The following is a 17,437-nucleotide window of genomic DNA, read 5'->3' as shown; positions in this document are numbered from 1 at the left end:
CTAAATCTGAAGTATGCTATACATCAGATTTAGTTGTTAACGTCCTACATTATACCTGCAACAAATGTCTCTTTATCAATTTGTTTTTTGAATAAATCTTAATTCATCTCAAAGAACTTACTATAAAATATTAACATGTAACCGACTATTATTATTATAAAATGTGTCTAACAGTTAATTTTCCCATAGTCCCTCATTATAACCCCATCGAACATCAATAGAAACAAAGAGGAAACAATTACAAAGGTGCGCTGGCCGCCACTCGCACATCCTTCCGAGTGGCCTCTGTTCCCACGTGACTCTAGTGTTTACCTCCCTTGATCGGCTCCCACGATGGTAATGAGAGGAGAGGGAATGAAGTGTGCGTGAAGAGCTTGGTCACTCAGATATTGCCTATCTAGACGATAACAATATCAGAAAAAACTACTTCAAACTATGTACTAGTTTCCCCCTTTCCTTATAGCAGGCACATAGGTGTGCACAGAAGGAGTAAGACCAAAAAGGACTGACTTGAAGACAATGATGATGGGCATGCAAATGTATGACAAATAAAGAAGAGATGCCAATGAAACAATAAAAAGAAATCTTTAATTTTCTCTCCAACTTACATTTAAACCGATAGCAATACCTAAACAAAGCGGACAGAACAATGCCTGAGTCAGGTAGCCATAAACGTGTGAAGCGGAGAAGAGAATCTAGGAATGCAGGTCTGTGCTCGATGAGTGAGAGAGAGGTGTATAAATTAATTGTTAAAATATTAATTAAATATAGAGAACAACCGGATGTTATCCATTGAAGTAGTATTATAAAATTCCTAGTAACTAATTAACAAAAAGGTACTGATTTTTGGCTAGTTCAAAGAAAAGTTAAACAATTTTTAAGTAAACTAACCATTAATGTTTGTTGTTTTATTTTACTGTCTGATGATGTATGCCCCATCATTTATCTCATCATAATTCATACACTGAATGAGTTCATCATGTTATTGACAGATATGGCGTGTTGATGCAACCTGCACAATTTCCCATACTTTAATTACAGGATGACATTGGAATTTCACGGTCCTACCGTACGTGTGTTATCATTATTAGTGTGAGAATAAAACAACTGATCAGCTGTAGGGTGCCATTACAGAAGCTATGTTATGTAATTACAGAACCACGGGTATCTCTTCCGTGGGAATTTTGATGTTTCCCAATTCGGGGTATATATTTCATCAATTCATGTACTCTAAATATACAGTTAATAGTTTTTTTAGTTTTATAGTGTACGTTGTCAATGATTAGAGACAACAATCTGCACACTGCCAAAACAATAACTCTATAAGTACATTACCCAATATGACTTAATTTTATTGATATAATTTATCATCATAATTTATTACATAACACAACATGTACAGTGTAAATACGGTATAAAAGTGAATAATAGGAAACATAAGTATATACAATACTACTTCTTAATTCGAGAGAAATTTCTTTTAGTAGACCCACGAAAGAAAAATTGAAAAAATATTCTCTATTATCAAGTTGCTAACACTGGTGTGAGATTTTGATTCAAGTCTCGTGAAAGCATCTGACATGGGATTTTTGAAGACTTGAATTTAATTTTAGACAATATTAACACGGCCCGACTATGAGTAATCGATACAATGGTGTAAGTACACTTATTCGATTACGTAGGGCTCTCGATAGAGTAAGTAAGTGACACCAGGAGGATGCGCCGACGCAGCTCTTCCGGCGCGTGCGTGAGTGGGGCTTCGCTGTTCCGTTGTGCACAGCGGCCCAATATGACCTTTATGGACTTGGTAATAGGGTCAAGTCGTAGGGGAGAAACTGCTGACTGGAAGCCGGACGTTACGAAGGATTTAATGACCTTCTGTAGTGGTATGTCGTGTTGACACATGTTCCGAGTACAGTGATAGATACCTAGATACAGGAAATTAAGTTGAATACCTATTTTAACGCATTGTTTTTCATGTATATTTTGTAGGCAAAATAGGTATGAATGAAAAAAAAATACATTTTTATTAGTCATGTTTTTATTTCAATATTTTTATTAATTAAATACTTGAATCATCACTCATTGTACCTACTCCTTGTTGTTGTTGTATTATAGAAACTTTTTAAGACAACAATATATATATATATATATATATAAGAACAATATTGCGACGTCAGTATTTTGGTATTTTCATGATGCGACCATTAATTAAAGTCAGTATATTTTTCTAGAAAATGAAAATATGATACGTATCCGACAGAAAAAAAATTAAAGTACGCATACAAAATGCGTACAACAAAACTTGATTACCAAGTTGCATGGAAACAAATGAGACATGAAAAGTACATGAATACAGATTCATCTGCGTTACAAACAATTGCACTGATTACGAGCTAATTGAATACTCTAGTGCTGATTCGATTAAACCAATTATTCGGTGGGCGGTGGTGTGGGCGGGGCGCGAGTCGATTGGGCGGCGCGCCAGGGCGGGCGGCACTCTGCGCCGCCCAGCCTTTCCCGCGAATTCCAAACTTCGAAATGTATTTGTTTGAATAAGTTATTTCCATAATAATATTAAATAAACTTTTGAACTTAATGTTATAGAAATTTTTGCATTGTACTGATTGCAGATGATCAGTAAACGTGAAGTATAATATTGTTGTCGTCAAAAATATATTTATTTATGTGGCAGTTATGTTGATGTCTACAAATTAAAGATAACAATATTACAACTAAGATTTATGTATTATCTGCACCCTTCCTTACTGATGTAACTAATAATTTAGGGGAAAGCAGGAAGAGCGAAAAGCTGTGTCAAGTCCAAAATAGAAAAGGACAGTTTCCTTATTTATTTATCTCACAAAGTACTAGAAAACACGATGCATCATTATTAGTAATCCAACATATAATATAACACTAGCTGTTGCACACAAAAAGTACCATGTGTATTTTTCATACAAACATCCACCACCCCCTTGCGTGCCCTATATTTGACCTACATTGTTACAAAATGTATTTTATAAAAGTAATATTGAAGTATGAATAAATGCACAGTATCACCGCTTTATAAGCTTCTTCACATTTGATAACTGTGTAAATTAACAATATAATGTTTTTTTAGTTTTGTAAAACAGTAACCTTGAACACGGCTAAGTTCAACTCAGTATTTATACGGGTACCTAATGTAAAACAATGTCACAGAGTCGTGCTTCGTAGTTATTACTAATAAGTTATTACGGGAAAATGTTAATTAATGCTAGCATTTTAACAGATAAGTTTTAATATTAAATAGGTATGTAAAGTTTTGTGTGAAGCTCAAAACGCTCAAAACCCAGAATAGCAAGCTGTTACTACTTCTATACTTCTAATAAGTTATTAATTAATGCTAGCATTTTAACAGATAAGTTTTAATATTAAATAGGTATGTAAAGTTTTGTGTGAAGCTCAAAACGCTCAAAACCCAGAATAGCAAGCTGTTACTACTTCTATACTTCTAATAAGTTATTACTTCTATACTTCTAATAAGTTATTACGGGAAAATGTTAATTAATGCTAGCATTTTAACAGATAAGTTTTAATATTAAATAGGTATGTAAAGTTTTGTGTGAAGCTCAAAACGCTCAAAACCCAGAATAGCAAGCTGTTTATATTGACGCCCTATATACCACCTGCGGTCTTAGAACCATAGGTAAAGTCAAAGCTTAGTTAAATACTAATAACAATATAACCAAATTAATCTTTGGATCAAACCCAAACCAAACCCATGTCAATTAAATTTTGTTTGAAGTAATTGAACATTTTAAAGCTATTGTTTATACTATGAAGGCAACCGGGCATGTGGTCCACCTGAGGGTCACCGTAGCCGCTCGCGCGTTGCCTACTATGTGTCCTTTGCAAAAGTACCCTGATAATTGCTTCTGAGGAGAAACACGAATGAAGCCAATGCCAATATTTTTAAACAAAACATATTTAAGAAATACAAGATTATATATGTTTCCCAAACAAAACAAGCACGTCAGATCAAAGAACATTTAGAAGGGACTCCTGAGTCCTTCACCTGAACACATAAAGTGCGGGTGTTATCTCACTACATCTTTACGTGATGTCATCGAACGCAAGTACAGCGTGGTGCAAATCGTGGCGGACACTTGTGGCGCGTGTATGGGGGTCCGATGATGCCGCCGCACGTAACACGCTTGGGTGGACTCTACAGAGTGATTTCTTAAATGGAGAAATACCAATGATTTACTTTTTGTTATTTTAGCAAAATTTATCATATAATTTACTATATGAAGTTGGCGTGTGGTTCTGCCCTAAATTTGGATCACTCCATATCCCCCCGTAAATGTCGTACGAGGCGACTAAGGGATACTGCAGCTGATAGGCAAAAATAGTAATATCATGTAGTTGTAATAAAATTTAAAATATAACATACATTATATTTGTCATACTAAATTAATTTAGGATGAATTCTACCCTGTTATTTTACCAATGGTAGAAGTAATTTAAACAAGGAACTTTCCTTTAATTTACTCTAATGAAGTGCAATATCTCATTCCATTCAACCGGTTTGATATTATGATAGGTACTCCAAATATAATAAACCAAACTTTTGCATTATGTTTCATTTATTCCATTCATTCTATTCATTCCATTCATCTGATCTCATAAAACATTCGAAAAACAAGAGATCTCAGAAGTACCTATCATTCCGATCATTTTCACGGTTATTGGCTGAAATTTTAAACAGCCTGTATAGTAGGGTTTGTGCGGCCCGTGCGGTGGCACGAGCCAGGGTGCGCACCCTGTCCCAACCCGCCAGTCCTGTGTCGACCGCCCTGCCGAGCGGACCACCGCGCACCCCTAACAACTACTCGACAACAAACTTTACATTCCGACTCTACATTTTAAAAATCGAACCATTTTTCAGCCAGTTATATTTTATTTTTTACAACAGTTGCCAGTTATTTCGAGTTTAAATTTTTATTTTAAATATTTTCGGTGCAGCAGCAAAAGGGGTGTCGCCGGCTGAGTCAGCAGTGGACCAAGCACAGGTATGGTATGAGTCATTTAACTCCTCTCGCCATAGTAACGCCCTTCGCTACGCACCTGCACTCACAATGCGAATAACCTCCTTGATTTGAAACTTCGATGAGAACTATGCAATGAAAATAGGGACATGTTTTTCTAGTTTCACTGCAAAATCCTAATCCTAACTATATTATAAATGCGAAAGAAAGTTTGTTTGTAGGTAACAAATAAACTTACATCACTCTATCTATTCAACCAAGTTTGAAGTGTGGAGAAGAACTAAGGTACCATTAATCCCGGAAAACTTCCCGTGGAAAAACGTTGGCAAAGCCGCGGGCAAAAAGCTAGTCATTCATATATGTATTGTGAATTATGTTGTAGAAATTGTTTTTATTGTGAGGTCCTCATTCACTCCAGTGTGTGAACAAAAAAAATATTCGAGCTTCTTGAGACTTCAAATTTTCATTATGACCTGTGATAAAATTCTGATGTTATTATTCAGATTTCTAGAGGCCTTTAAATTATGCGACTACAATACCGTTAATTCTCGCGTCTATAGCTATCTATATAATAGTGCTTGCATAGACATACTTAGGTAAATAAAAAAAACCTTTTACTTTACACCGAGAGTGGAAAATTTATTATGCTGCTTGTGATAGCTTTCATATTAAGTAAAGAGAGGCTAGTAGTTCTGGAGAGTTTGGTACAGTTTGTTGTTAGACGGTATCCGTGAAGGATCAGTTACTTGTGGACCAAGTTTGAGGAAGCCGGACACTGTTGCATCGTATACAATTTGTTAGTTAAGATGGCTTTCCTGATCTCATGTTTCCTCAATTTATGCAGACATAATTAATAGTAGCTTCTTGGAAATATTAGTTGCTCTTTATAAATGACTAGCTTTGATCGCTACTTCGTTTACGTGTGATTTTTTCCTTCATAGCCCTTCATTTTGATAAAAGCTGAAGATTTGTTTGTTTGAACTACACTTTAGATCTCTGGAAGTCGATTTTATGTTTAACAATTTACACGTATTTTGTTAGTATCCCTATGTGACTGTATATTTTGATTATATATATAAAGTGCATATCTTTATTAATGTGGTAGATAGAGCTAAACTTCGTTGACCTACGTAAAAGAATCAGTACAATAAAAAAAAATTGCTAATTAAAAAATTGTTTTCTAAATAAGGCAAATAGCCGATTAAAAAAATCAGTCTAAGGGTTGAACTCCGCGGGTAATAAAATCAGTTTAAATTGTAGGACTTCAATAGGAGGTGGCGCGTCAAAAGCTGAAGATTTAATTTCGTACCTAGCTGTGTAATTACCACTTATGTCACCCTTACACCCTCTGAAACATGTAAATTAAATATTAGTTATTCTCTTCTCTAATAACCATGCTTTACTAATACCGTGTCTGTAATTTTGACCTATGAAATAGGTTTATTAATTAATTTTTTATAGGTTAAATTGTTATTTCAAATAATAACTTTATAAATTTAATTTTCAAATTGTATTTTTTGATATTGGGTCGATTTTAAACTTTTCAAAATTTCAAGTTCTCCATTTCAAGTTAAAAAACGACATCGGTCGAACATCATTATTCTATGACTATTAAACAATAAGTTTCATTTACACTTTAAATTATATGATTATAGGTGTAGTATCCATCTAATAACACCTTATGAAAGAATTGAATTAAGCCTGTTTATAATATTCACAATCGAAATATTCACATTACTTATACTGCTTTGCGATAAACGACTGGGTCATATTTTATTATGTTTCTTATTTGCAAGTTAATTGAAAAGGCAATAAGAAATTGTCAAAATCTTATGTTATTTTTTACTGATAATCATGGGTGATCCAAAACTTTCTCTAATATTCGCATGTTCCTGGTTACATTCGAAGATGTGACGCTTCAAAGCCCGAGGTTGATATTGGCAGAACCTATTTTATTTTGTTCGTAAAACATACAGTCAAAATAATTTTAACTTTAAAACTTTCACAATAATGGGGCCTTAAACATTCTCCTGAATCCAATTGTGGAACTACTCAGCAGGAACTCCCACTCATCCCTTTCTATTATAAAGTCATTCCATACATTCAGACAGAATTTTGAAAGTAATTTGCCAATATCGTTCCGCAATCTCCTTCTCGGTCTATCTCTTATTTGCGGCCGTCCGGTGTATCCAGAAGGTAGCCAATTTTGGTTACATTTCTGGCCGCTTACGATCACGAACTTAGCCCCATAAGATGCTTCCCTGGGAGTTTATCAGAACACCAAATGACTTCTGTGTATGACATTTAAATGTTTGACTGGATCCAAGGCGCGTCATACGACGACGGTGATTGTCGCATTATAATAAAAAATACTTCATGTCTTAAACGTTTACAATGTAACAATATTCAGTTTACTTTATGGTATAGTATTATTCAAGGACATTCACAAATTGGACTTCAAGTTACCTTAACATTTCACGTTTAATGGTTTGTAAAAGTATAGTTTTAAGCTATTTCTAGCGAAACATAATTACTTAGCTCTTTTGCATTAGCAGCTATTTGCGCGTCACACTAGTTTCCAGTTAATTGTCGTAATTTTAGAATTCTGTAAGTACCCGCTTTCAGTGTAAACCTTTGATAATATTACTCATAATAATTGAAATTATTACTCATTCTTCTTAGCTGGTGGTAAACGAATATATTTTTTCTAAATATTTTAGCCAATGAAAATAATATTAGAAATTATTTTATAGGCAATCATTATCGTATTTTTTTTAATCAAAATACATCCTATGTATTTTGATGTAAAAAAATATCCATCCAATCATAAATTAAAAATCCCCCACAAGTCGTGTCCCCGCGGAAATATACCTAGAAGGATGGCAGGATTGTAATGCGAAATTTACTCTTTGTGCGAAGAATTGACTATAACTAGAAATATACAAGTTTTAATTACAAAAAATAAGAATAATACAAACTTATCAAATATAACGAACTCCGAACTTTATCAAATATAACGGTAAAAACGAATGACCGATGTACAAAGCAAAGACAAAAGCCGCCCGCCCACCAGCCAACCCCGAATTATGTAAATTATTCAATCCGCCCTACTCTCGGCTTTTGGGCGGATTATATCATTGCTCTTGTACATGGAGGCAAGTTAATGGGTATGTAACTCGCTAGTGATTACAGTGTTCGTGAATAAATAAAATGATAATTCGTACGCGGATTAGGTACATTATTATTTCCATATATATTAATATATCCTACTAATATTATACATGTGAACGTTTGTGAGGATGTATGTATGTATGTTTGTTACATAAAATCTACCGCACCGATTTTTATGAAATTTGGTACACAGGTAGAATATAACTTGGAATAACACTTAGAGTACTTTTAATCCCGAAATTCCCACGAAAGTGAAGTCCTAGGCCGCAGATAACTGCCTTATTAACGTTAAAATGGCTACTAAAATCACTTTTGAATTCTAATTAAATTTTAAAAGTTAATCAATTCTATATCGCTCACCGAAACGTGTAACCGAAACCAAACATTCTCGCCGGAGTAAAAGCTCGCGCAGTTAAACAAAGAGCTATATATTCATTGTAAATGCAAATTTTAAACGGTTAACCGAAGTGAAATACTCTTTTATTTACCGAAACTCAAAGCAAACATCATGTCGCGAGGGTGCTAGGTGGGGGAGCGTGGGAGCGATCTCCGCGGCTGTAATTAGGCGAGAGGAATCAACGAGTGTTGGGAAATAAAGGTTGTTTATTATTTCAAAATGTATTTTTTCAAAATTTTATTTATTCATTTATTTCAATTTTTTATTCATTTATTTCAAAATTTATTGCACAATATTACAACCTATGGTGGATTTGACGCTATATGGCATTGTCTACCAGTCAACCATAATACCAAACAGTGATAGCCTACAAGTAGGTACGATTTATTTCACCTACGATAATTTAATCATAAATGTCTCTTCTTTGTGTTGGTTTCACTAATTTATTAGATTATCTAATAAATAATTATGACCAATAGACTTGGCTAAGGATGTTCAGTTCAGAAGGTGAGACATTGTCTGCTCGGGTTCTCCACATGAGCACTGCTAACTGTTAGGTACAGAGTGTACCTAACAGTTAGCAGTGCTCATGTGGACCGTCACAGATTATATTCGTATCGACAGGGACAACACAGAGTACTTATTTAAAAACAAAAACAATAGTAATTAAATAATGGCTTTATTTATGGTTTAATCACGATAATGTGTGGCCTAACTAGAGTGTTTATCCATATTATAGAAAAAAATATTGTAAAATCGAGTGTTAAAGACAAAATAATCGACATATGCGGTGCGGTGCGCTCACTATAATAGATTATTTTCTGTACCGTTAATGCTTTGACATTACGCCTTAAATTATGTTTCTTCCTGCAACCGATGTATCAATGGATTATACTTTTACCGATTGGAGCTTGTTAGAATCAGATTTTGTCTTATATAATATAAATATGATAACTTACATAGAGTTAGCAAATATCTAAGTTAAGAAATTACATTTCTTTTAACACCCAGCGTGCAGTACTCAAACAAATCAACGAGAAAAGAGCAATTTGTGGACGAGAAAACTGTTGTAACAATCACAGCAATGGGCTACTCTAGTGCTATTGAATCAACGCCCCACGCATTCAACTCCCTCTTTTTATATTTTATTTTCTCACTTTCTACTTGTGCAATATTTCGAAATACTATTTTCAACAAAATAATTGTGATTGTCTACAGGGTCGATACAAAAGCAGCACAACAAAGAAACAAAATGACTGAAAAATAAAGAGAACCTTTTAAAATGGAAGCAGCTTTACCACATTTTCAACGATTGAACACTTCGCGATTCTACCAGCATTATGCGTCTCCTCCTCTTAGAATTACCAATGATTATCTTCATGAACTCGTCCCGCAACATCCTCCGACACTCCTCCAGCAATATTTAGCTTATTATAATGAACCGTTAGTACCTTTAGACCTTTCCATAAAATCTACTATACCTATAACCCCACCATGTACACCACCACCCTCTCAAAGAAAAAGATCAAATGAAGATAAAATTGCAAAGTCTCCTAAAATATTTCGTCATTTCGAAGATCCAGATGATAAGTCAGATTTAGAACACAAATCAGAAAAGAGAGAGAGAGACGATTGTAATTCTAATGATAGTGAAAGTCCAGAAGTCAAAAAACTTAAATTTACCAAACAATTCTTTGATGAACTCAAAACTTGTCTCCCATCTGAAGCCGAGACTCCTTCTAAGAGCGAAAGAAGTTCTCCAGATATTGTCGAAATCAAAGATGTTGAAGAAAGACCTAAGAAGTCTCCTAAACCGACAACACAGCCAGTTAAGAAGAGCAAAGCAGTCAGACGACTTATGTTTGACGAAGATAAAACATCTCCTGTTTCTGGAACAATCATTAGAGATCTTGCTGATGACGAGACGCTAGTGGTCCGAAAGGTGAGACATTCATTAGATACATAGATTAGATAATAATCAGTTACACATGTAAATTCTTATGTAAATCGTTATGAACCCTTTATTTACCGTAATACTATAAGGGGAAGCTCATAAATAAGTACATCGAAATTCTAAAACACTTCAATGGTAAACAAAGTTTGAATCAGATATTTCATTAATAAATGGTAAAACTGCACAGGAACTATTAATTAGACGTTCTTACCATGCCATTACTGAGGGTAGCGCGGCGACTTTCCTTATCGCTTGCGCAATTAAACGGGTATGAAATCGCATAATATGTTGTGTTTTTGTGCTAATAACAGGTCTAAAGGCGAGCCGCAACGCTTGCTGAAGGGGTGGCTCGCGGGACATTAACTACGAAATAAATTATTGTTTCAATGCTTTCACCTCAATGCCTTTTCTTTGAATTGAGATAGTGAGCTGTAACGTTCAATTTAAACGTAATAAAAATGGAGTTAATAACGAGCCATTACTTAATCGTCGCTTTTAGTGGGAGTTTCATTTTTTGAGATTGCGTGTTTATTAGAGTATTACTACTTTTTATTTTTATTATCTGTAATCTAGTAGCGAAGATATTAATACCTACTAGTACATTTCTCATATGTCTAGTTCTATGAAAACGTGGACGCATCCAACGATATCAAATGAACTTTAGTATAGGGAAGAGAAACATGAATCACTCAAAGAATGTTTATTCACCTATTACAGTTAATTGCTCCCCGTAACGTAACATTTAAATATATAGATATAAACAAGCAATAAGTCGAAAATTACTCATGATTCGTGACATTTTAATATAGAAAGTATTTTCATCCAGGGCGATATAGACCCAGCATTCAATGTGGTGGAAGTAACCGAAGAAGCGAAGGCCCTGATAGCCGGCATCGAGAACCGCCTGGGCCGGTACATCTGCCGGCTGTGTCGGCGGCTGTACGGAGACGCGTTTGCGCTTGCGCAGCATCGGTGCTCCAGGATCGTGCACATTGAGTACCGCTGTCCGGAGTGTGATAAGGTAATTTAGACCCTTATTCATGATGTTTATACGAATTTAGGTCTTTAGAGTCCGATTAAGACACCTAAAACCCAGTAGTACCTAGTTCTTTAAATCAGATGAATATTTCTATTCATCTAATTGGTTTGGTCTGATTTTTCCCATCGATTAAGTATTCCATTAATTTTCAATTAACTTTCTGACGAAGCATGTTGCAGAGTCCTTCATGTAAACATTTTGACAAAGCATACCTATTGCGGATTCTTCTGTTGTAGGTACACTTTTAGACGAAGCATGTGGCGGATACACATCTGCAAACTTAATCATTATTCAACTACGGTAATCATTTATTAGTGCATTTCATAATAAATATGTTGATTTATAATTACTTATTAAATAAAAAAATTAAAAATACTGGTATTTATACAGTAATGGATAATGAGACCTAGTAAAAGAACATGTACTATTTTTGATCTGAAAATGTTTCCGAAAGCAAAGCATAAGTCCTCATTTGGAGGTATAAATAAATAATGAAATAGTTATTCAAATATAAAAAACACAAAAAAACTAAAATCAATAAAAACAACTTCTTGTTTACTATTTTTTTTACCTTATTTTATAACAATAGAAAATGCATACAATACCAACTATATTTTACAACATAATTTATTTAATAACATCACGCGAAGATAAATAACAAGCAAGTCATAAAAAACATATCAATAAACCAATTTGTATCATCAATAGTATCTACCCTTCTCAATTTTAGAGTTTTCGATAACGTGCCACCCAAAACATTGCATTTGGTGTTATTGTGTGGGAACAGAGCGCACGAGAGTAGGGTTGACATACGTCCAATTTATATGAAACTGTCACGAATTACGGACTCTCTATCTCATCTAATATATATCCCAGCTTCTTCCTGCGTGTCGGAACCCAACCCTTTCCTACTTTTTCGTCTCCACTTCGCATCCTTAGTTGTCAAACTATTGGCACGCAAATCATCCTTCACGACATCAAGCCAGCACTTCTTGGATTTGCCCCTTCTCGCCTGACCCTGGCGGTCAGGCGATTAATTTTCCGTGACCTAATAAAAAATAGCTCATTCGTAAAAATCGCTCGGCCCGGCTCTATGATGTCCCTTGAAAAAAGCTCATTCATAACTGGAAGTTTGGCAACCCTACCTGTGGCCACAAAACTAGGGGGCTAACACAACACTTGGCATATTTCCATGGGAACAGTCTAAAACAGCGAGTTCAATATTTATTTGCTATAATTGCTACGTTATTTGGTGCGTGACGAGATAGCATTGATCTTTCAGTGGGATAAAATTACCATTATCACTGATGTTGTATATCGCAACAATTAATACCCCACATAATGTAATCGTAGGTTGAGGAAATACGGAAACAGTTGTTAGTTACTCAATATACTTACTATACTTACAATAGTACGCATTGAGATTTTACAGACACAATGGAAGGTATTGACTCGCACCGAGTCAGTAACATTGACGTCATTTTCCAACCTTCATTTTGTGTCGAAAAGCTTTGTGCCTTGTATATGTTTCGATCTTTAAAACAGTTGAGGATGAAATTGACACAACAAATAATATAAATACAATAATATAAGCATTTTCAAAACAAATGTAAAAAATGTACTCCAAAAAGTCTATTAATTAAATAAATGATCTATAGAAATATCAATGTTTGGATATTGACAACGCGGCCGCAGCGGCCGAAACGCTTTGAGAAACACCCATTTTACAAGGGTTTTGCAATTTATTTTAATAGAATTAATGTTGTTTAAAATTGGTAATACGTTATAAAGGTACATGTGTATTGTCAGGTGTTCAACTGCCCAGCAAACTTGGCCTCGCACCGTCGTTGGCACAAGCCCCGAGTCCCCGGGGCCACGAAGCGCCGCGACCCGCCGGCCTCCGAAGCCGGCCGGTTTCCTTGCCAGCAGTGCGGCAAGCTGTTCCGGAGACAAGCGTATCTGAGGAAGCACATGACGGCGCATGAGGCAACGGACAATGAGGAGAAGGAACCCTCGGCCTTTAGGCAGGTGCAAGCGGAATATCCCACCTATCAACCGGTAAGACGTTTTAAAATTTCAGAACATTTTCTTTGAATTTTTCTTCTCATTATACGATGGTATATTTTTTTCTTTTTTATTGATCTATGAATTATACCATCGATTTGAATTACAAGAAGATTTATAAAATCTGGTGTAAAAGAACCTGACATCGATTTTAAATGCATGCAAGTTGTTATCTATTCTTGTTGTGACTGAGTGGAAAATGATCGAACGCTATTAAGTATTCCACCGTTCAATTAATTATACAGAGGAACCTGTTTATGTTTTGCTTTGCTGTAATTATTTCTGACATTTTTTAATTTTTGTTTAATTATTGATTGGGACGTAACAAGAACTTCATTTTACTGAGTATTCCTCACTTTATGCACATTCCATCAAGTTTTTTTTTTCTGTATTAATTTGAAATCCATCACTGCCGAGAATTGTGTTAAATTATGAAATTGCATTATCGTCATTACAGCGAGACTTAGCGGGTAGAGTAACTGTACTGGAGAAAAACATTTCTTGGGTTCTTTATGAATCAAGAACTAGCAAGCTGTTAACTGCATTTTTATATTTATACATAAATATAACATTTTATTAACGGAAACAGGAGCCAGTTCGCGATACGAACTTCAACACATTCTGGAATAAAATCCCCCCGCCGCCTCACGAGTTGAACTGGGAGGAGATGCGCACGCGCTGTCAGTCGTCTTGCTCGTCGGAAGATTCCAGAAGTCTGGACGTTACGGGGTCAGAAGATGAGGGGGGAGGGGTTGGGGATGGCTGACGACGCGTGCTGCGGCCGGTGCCGCGATTCCCCCCTTACAACCCCCTCACGAATGCTCTGTACCCTTACACAACCTCTTACAGCCATGATACTGCTCACTTGTACTTTTCTTAAAAAAACATTTAACGACCTATTATAGATGGGTAAACTCATTATCAGCATCATATATAAACCGAAATATAAAGACATTATACACTTTAGAGATAGGTACTACATAGTGTAGTGTAGAAAAACTTCGGTTTGAAACCCAACGCTGTTTCGTGTTATGATTTCAATTTTCTATCTCATCTCAGCGTTTTCCCCATTAGCGTTAGCGTCGGATCCTAGGGTCCATTTCAAATCTATAAAGTAGTGTAAATACCGTATTTTAATTAATTTACTTAGCATGTAGAATAAGTAATTGAATTTAGCATACTTGATTATAAATTGTAAATACGTATTTTGATCTCCTACAGCAACATTCCAAAATTTTTCACGGATTTGTTAAACATGTCACGTGAATACATTAGGCTTAGGTTTAACTTATTCATACTAATTATAATGTATAGGTTTGCTATTTGTACCTAGTGTTCAAGCGAAAACGCTTATTATTTTAGTGTTAGCTAAGTAAGCCTACCGTCAGTGCTGGTTGACACACACCTCTCTAAAAAATTCAGAAACGTCTGCAAAATTTATTTTTTATACAAATGTCTGGCTAATTAGATTAAAAAATAAATAATAAACATTTTTCTCAAAACTTCGCTTTTCAACATATGTCCGTCTTGATTTCGATTGTCTTGGCGCGAAGGGTCATCGCAATCGATCGGAAGCACTGCATATTTTTAGATGCACGCCACGCCACCGTACGTTGAATATTGCACGAGGCCATTCATCGGAATTGAGACAGTAAAGTAGGCCGGGCTGTCTAAGCCAATCTTATTTAATTTTAGTCAAGAAAATTTCCCCTTTAAAATATTTTTACCTAAGTATGAATGAAAATAAAATAATTTAAAGATCTCAATATATGTAGTTATGTCGCAAGCATGTATAATCTAGTCATAAAATATACCTAGTCATGGTGAACTAAATTTTATAATATTTTCATAGAATATTTACTCAGATTTTATTCTTTTGAATAAAACGATATCATGGTCTCAATGCTAGTCATTTACATATACATAATCAAGTATATTAAAATTATATTTACAATTTTTTTTCTAGTCTTTTTTATCTTTGTTTCGACACGACCATTGTAATATTATTAACTTAGTGTAGTCATAATGCAGTCAAAGTCTTTAATATTCAATAGATTATTTTTTAAATCAATTCAGTTGTTGAAGTTGATATAATAAATCTAGTCAAGCTATATACTAGTCATAAAATCTCATATTTTAACTTTATCAATTCTTATAGTAACTGTAACTAGTCAAATTATAGATTCTTAAAATACTAAATAAAATCTAGTCATTTATATTAATGAACTGATTGTAGTCATAACTTAGTCATATAAATGGCATTTAGGTCAAAACTTGATTTACAAAAAGTAAACTACTTATAGAAATACCTACTCGTACAGTATTTTTTCAAATGTCACCTTTTTCAATATCAACAAAATACAAGATCGCACGACAAGAAAATATCAAATTGTGCCATATGATATTGGAAAAATATTGCGTGCATTAAAAACGTAACCAAAACTTTTAAATTTTTCGTAATCCTAAAAATATTTTTATTTACGAGGCTACTATACTAGTCGATTTGATCTCATCATATATATGTTTCCTTTATAAATCAATGGAGCACTTAATAAAATTTCTAGTCAATTTGCAAGATATTTAATTAAATTTTTTATTAGTTAAAAATTGCGATGACTTAAAATATGCTGGAAATAATTTCCAATTGTATCCAGACAAGGCGGATTTTGTGTTGTGTGAAAATTCATGTATTATTTAATAAAATACACTTGAGTACATAAACAGCACTGATGGTATGACTTTACTATATTCTAGTAGTAGTTTTAAAGCGATCTAATCTGTTAACACAAAATATTTTGTGTATTACCTGTTTCTAATAATTAACAATACTATAAATGATAACATTATTATTAATATTAATAATGTTATCATACTATTTCATTCTGGCATTTCCACGTGTTTCCTGTTGCGATAGGGTGATGTGACGTCGCGAAGCCCGAGCTCAGAATAAATATAACAGTATGGACTGTAAATTTGTATGATGAGTCAGAACTGTATGTCGCTACTTAGAGCGTAGTTTAATAATTTAGAAACAATTAATATGTAAATAAATTTATTTTAATGTAGAGTAAAAGTTAATTTTAAACGATATATCCATAGATATATACTTATTGAGTGGAATCTAGTCAGTGTGTTCTTTGCAACGCGTTCCAAAGATTTGTATATGAAGAGACGCTATTTATATTTATTTTACATATACTATACCTAAATAAAATATGATTATTCTATTTTTATTATTTTGTCACTAAAATATTGCCAGTTTTAATATATTTTGATTTAATTTAATTTAAAAAGTTTCTTTGACTTTTAATTTTGTGTTTGTGTTTTTATTTTAAGCTTATAAAAATTTCACATCACATTTGTAAATATTCGTTGTAATTTATAAAATATAAAAATTATAGCAACTTATGCAATGGTGGAAAATAAAACAATTATAATTTTTTTCTCAAATCTCACAAAAATAGATTTTTTTGTTATTCACAATTGAATTGTAATAAAATTGCACATTTTCAATTATTAATTTATGAAATTAGAATTTAAGCCTACTGAATTAACTTCGTATCTTTAATGAAATATTATACTACTAATTAAACTATTTTAGAGTAGTCGATTTCTGAAAAATACTTTAGAAATTGTTAGAAATGCACTGGTAAAACCTAAATAGTTACGTTTAGCATTTATTTGATTAGTTTTAGGCAATGTGTATTATGTAGATATTTATTTTAAAATATATTTAAAGTATTGTGTATGAATATTTATTAGAATGCAATTAAAAGTAA

At 33.9% G+C, this 17,437-nt stretch overlaps 1 protein-coding gene across 2 annotated transcripts; it reads left to right on the top strand.

Moving 5' to 3' along the window:
- Positions 1 to 4,839: 4,839 nt before the first annotated feature.
- LOC128677249 (B-cell CLL/lymphoma 6 member B protein-like) lies at positions 4,840 to 17,437 on the top strand. Of its 2 annotated transcripts, none has more exons than XM_053757957.1 (5): positions 4,840 to 5,057; positions 9,820 to 10,543; positions 11,382 to 11,576; positions 13,404 to 13,652; positions 14,248 to 17,437. In XM_053757957.1, the coding sequence occupies exons 2-5, from the start codon at positions 9,884 to 9,886 to the stop codon at positions 14,422 to 14,424; spliced, it is 1,281 nt and encodes a 426-aa protein (XP_053613932.1). In that variant the 5' UTR covers positions 4,840 to 5,057; positions 9,820 to 9,883; the 3' UTR covers positions 14,425 to 17,437. The 2 variants fall into 2 exon arrangements, with proteins under 2 accessions (XP_053613932.1, XP_053613933.1); XM_053757958.1 differs by having other exon boundaries at positions 4,840 to 5,062.

This window comes from Plodia interpunctella, chromosome 17, assembly GCF_027563975.2.
Source record: "Plodia interpunctella isolate USDA-ARS_2022_Savannah chromosome 17, ilPloInte3.2, whole genome shotgun sequence".
In the NCBI taxonomy this organism is placed as follows: Eukaryota; Metazoa; Arthropoda; class Insecta; order Lepidoptera; family Pyralidae; genus Plodia; species Plodia interpunctella.
Note: the sequence above shows the minus strand (reverse complement) of the source record. Positions and strands in the feature narration are given on the sequence as shown.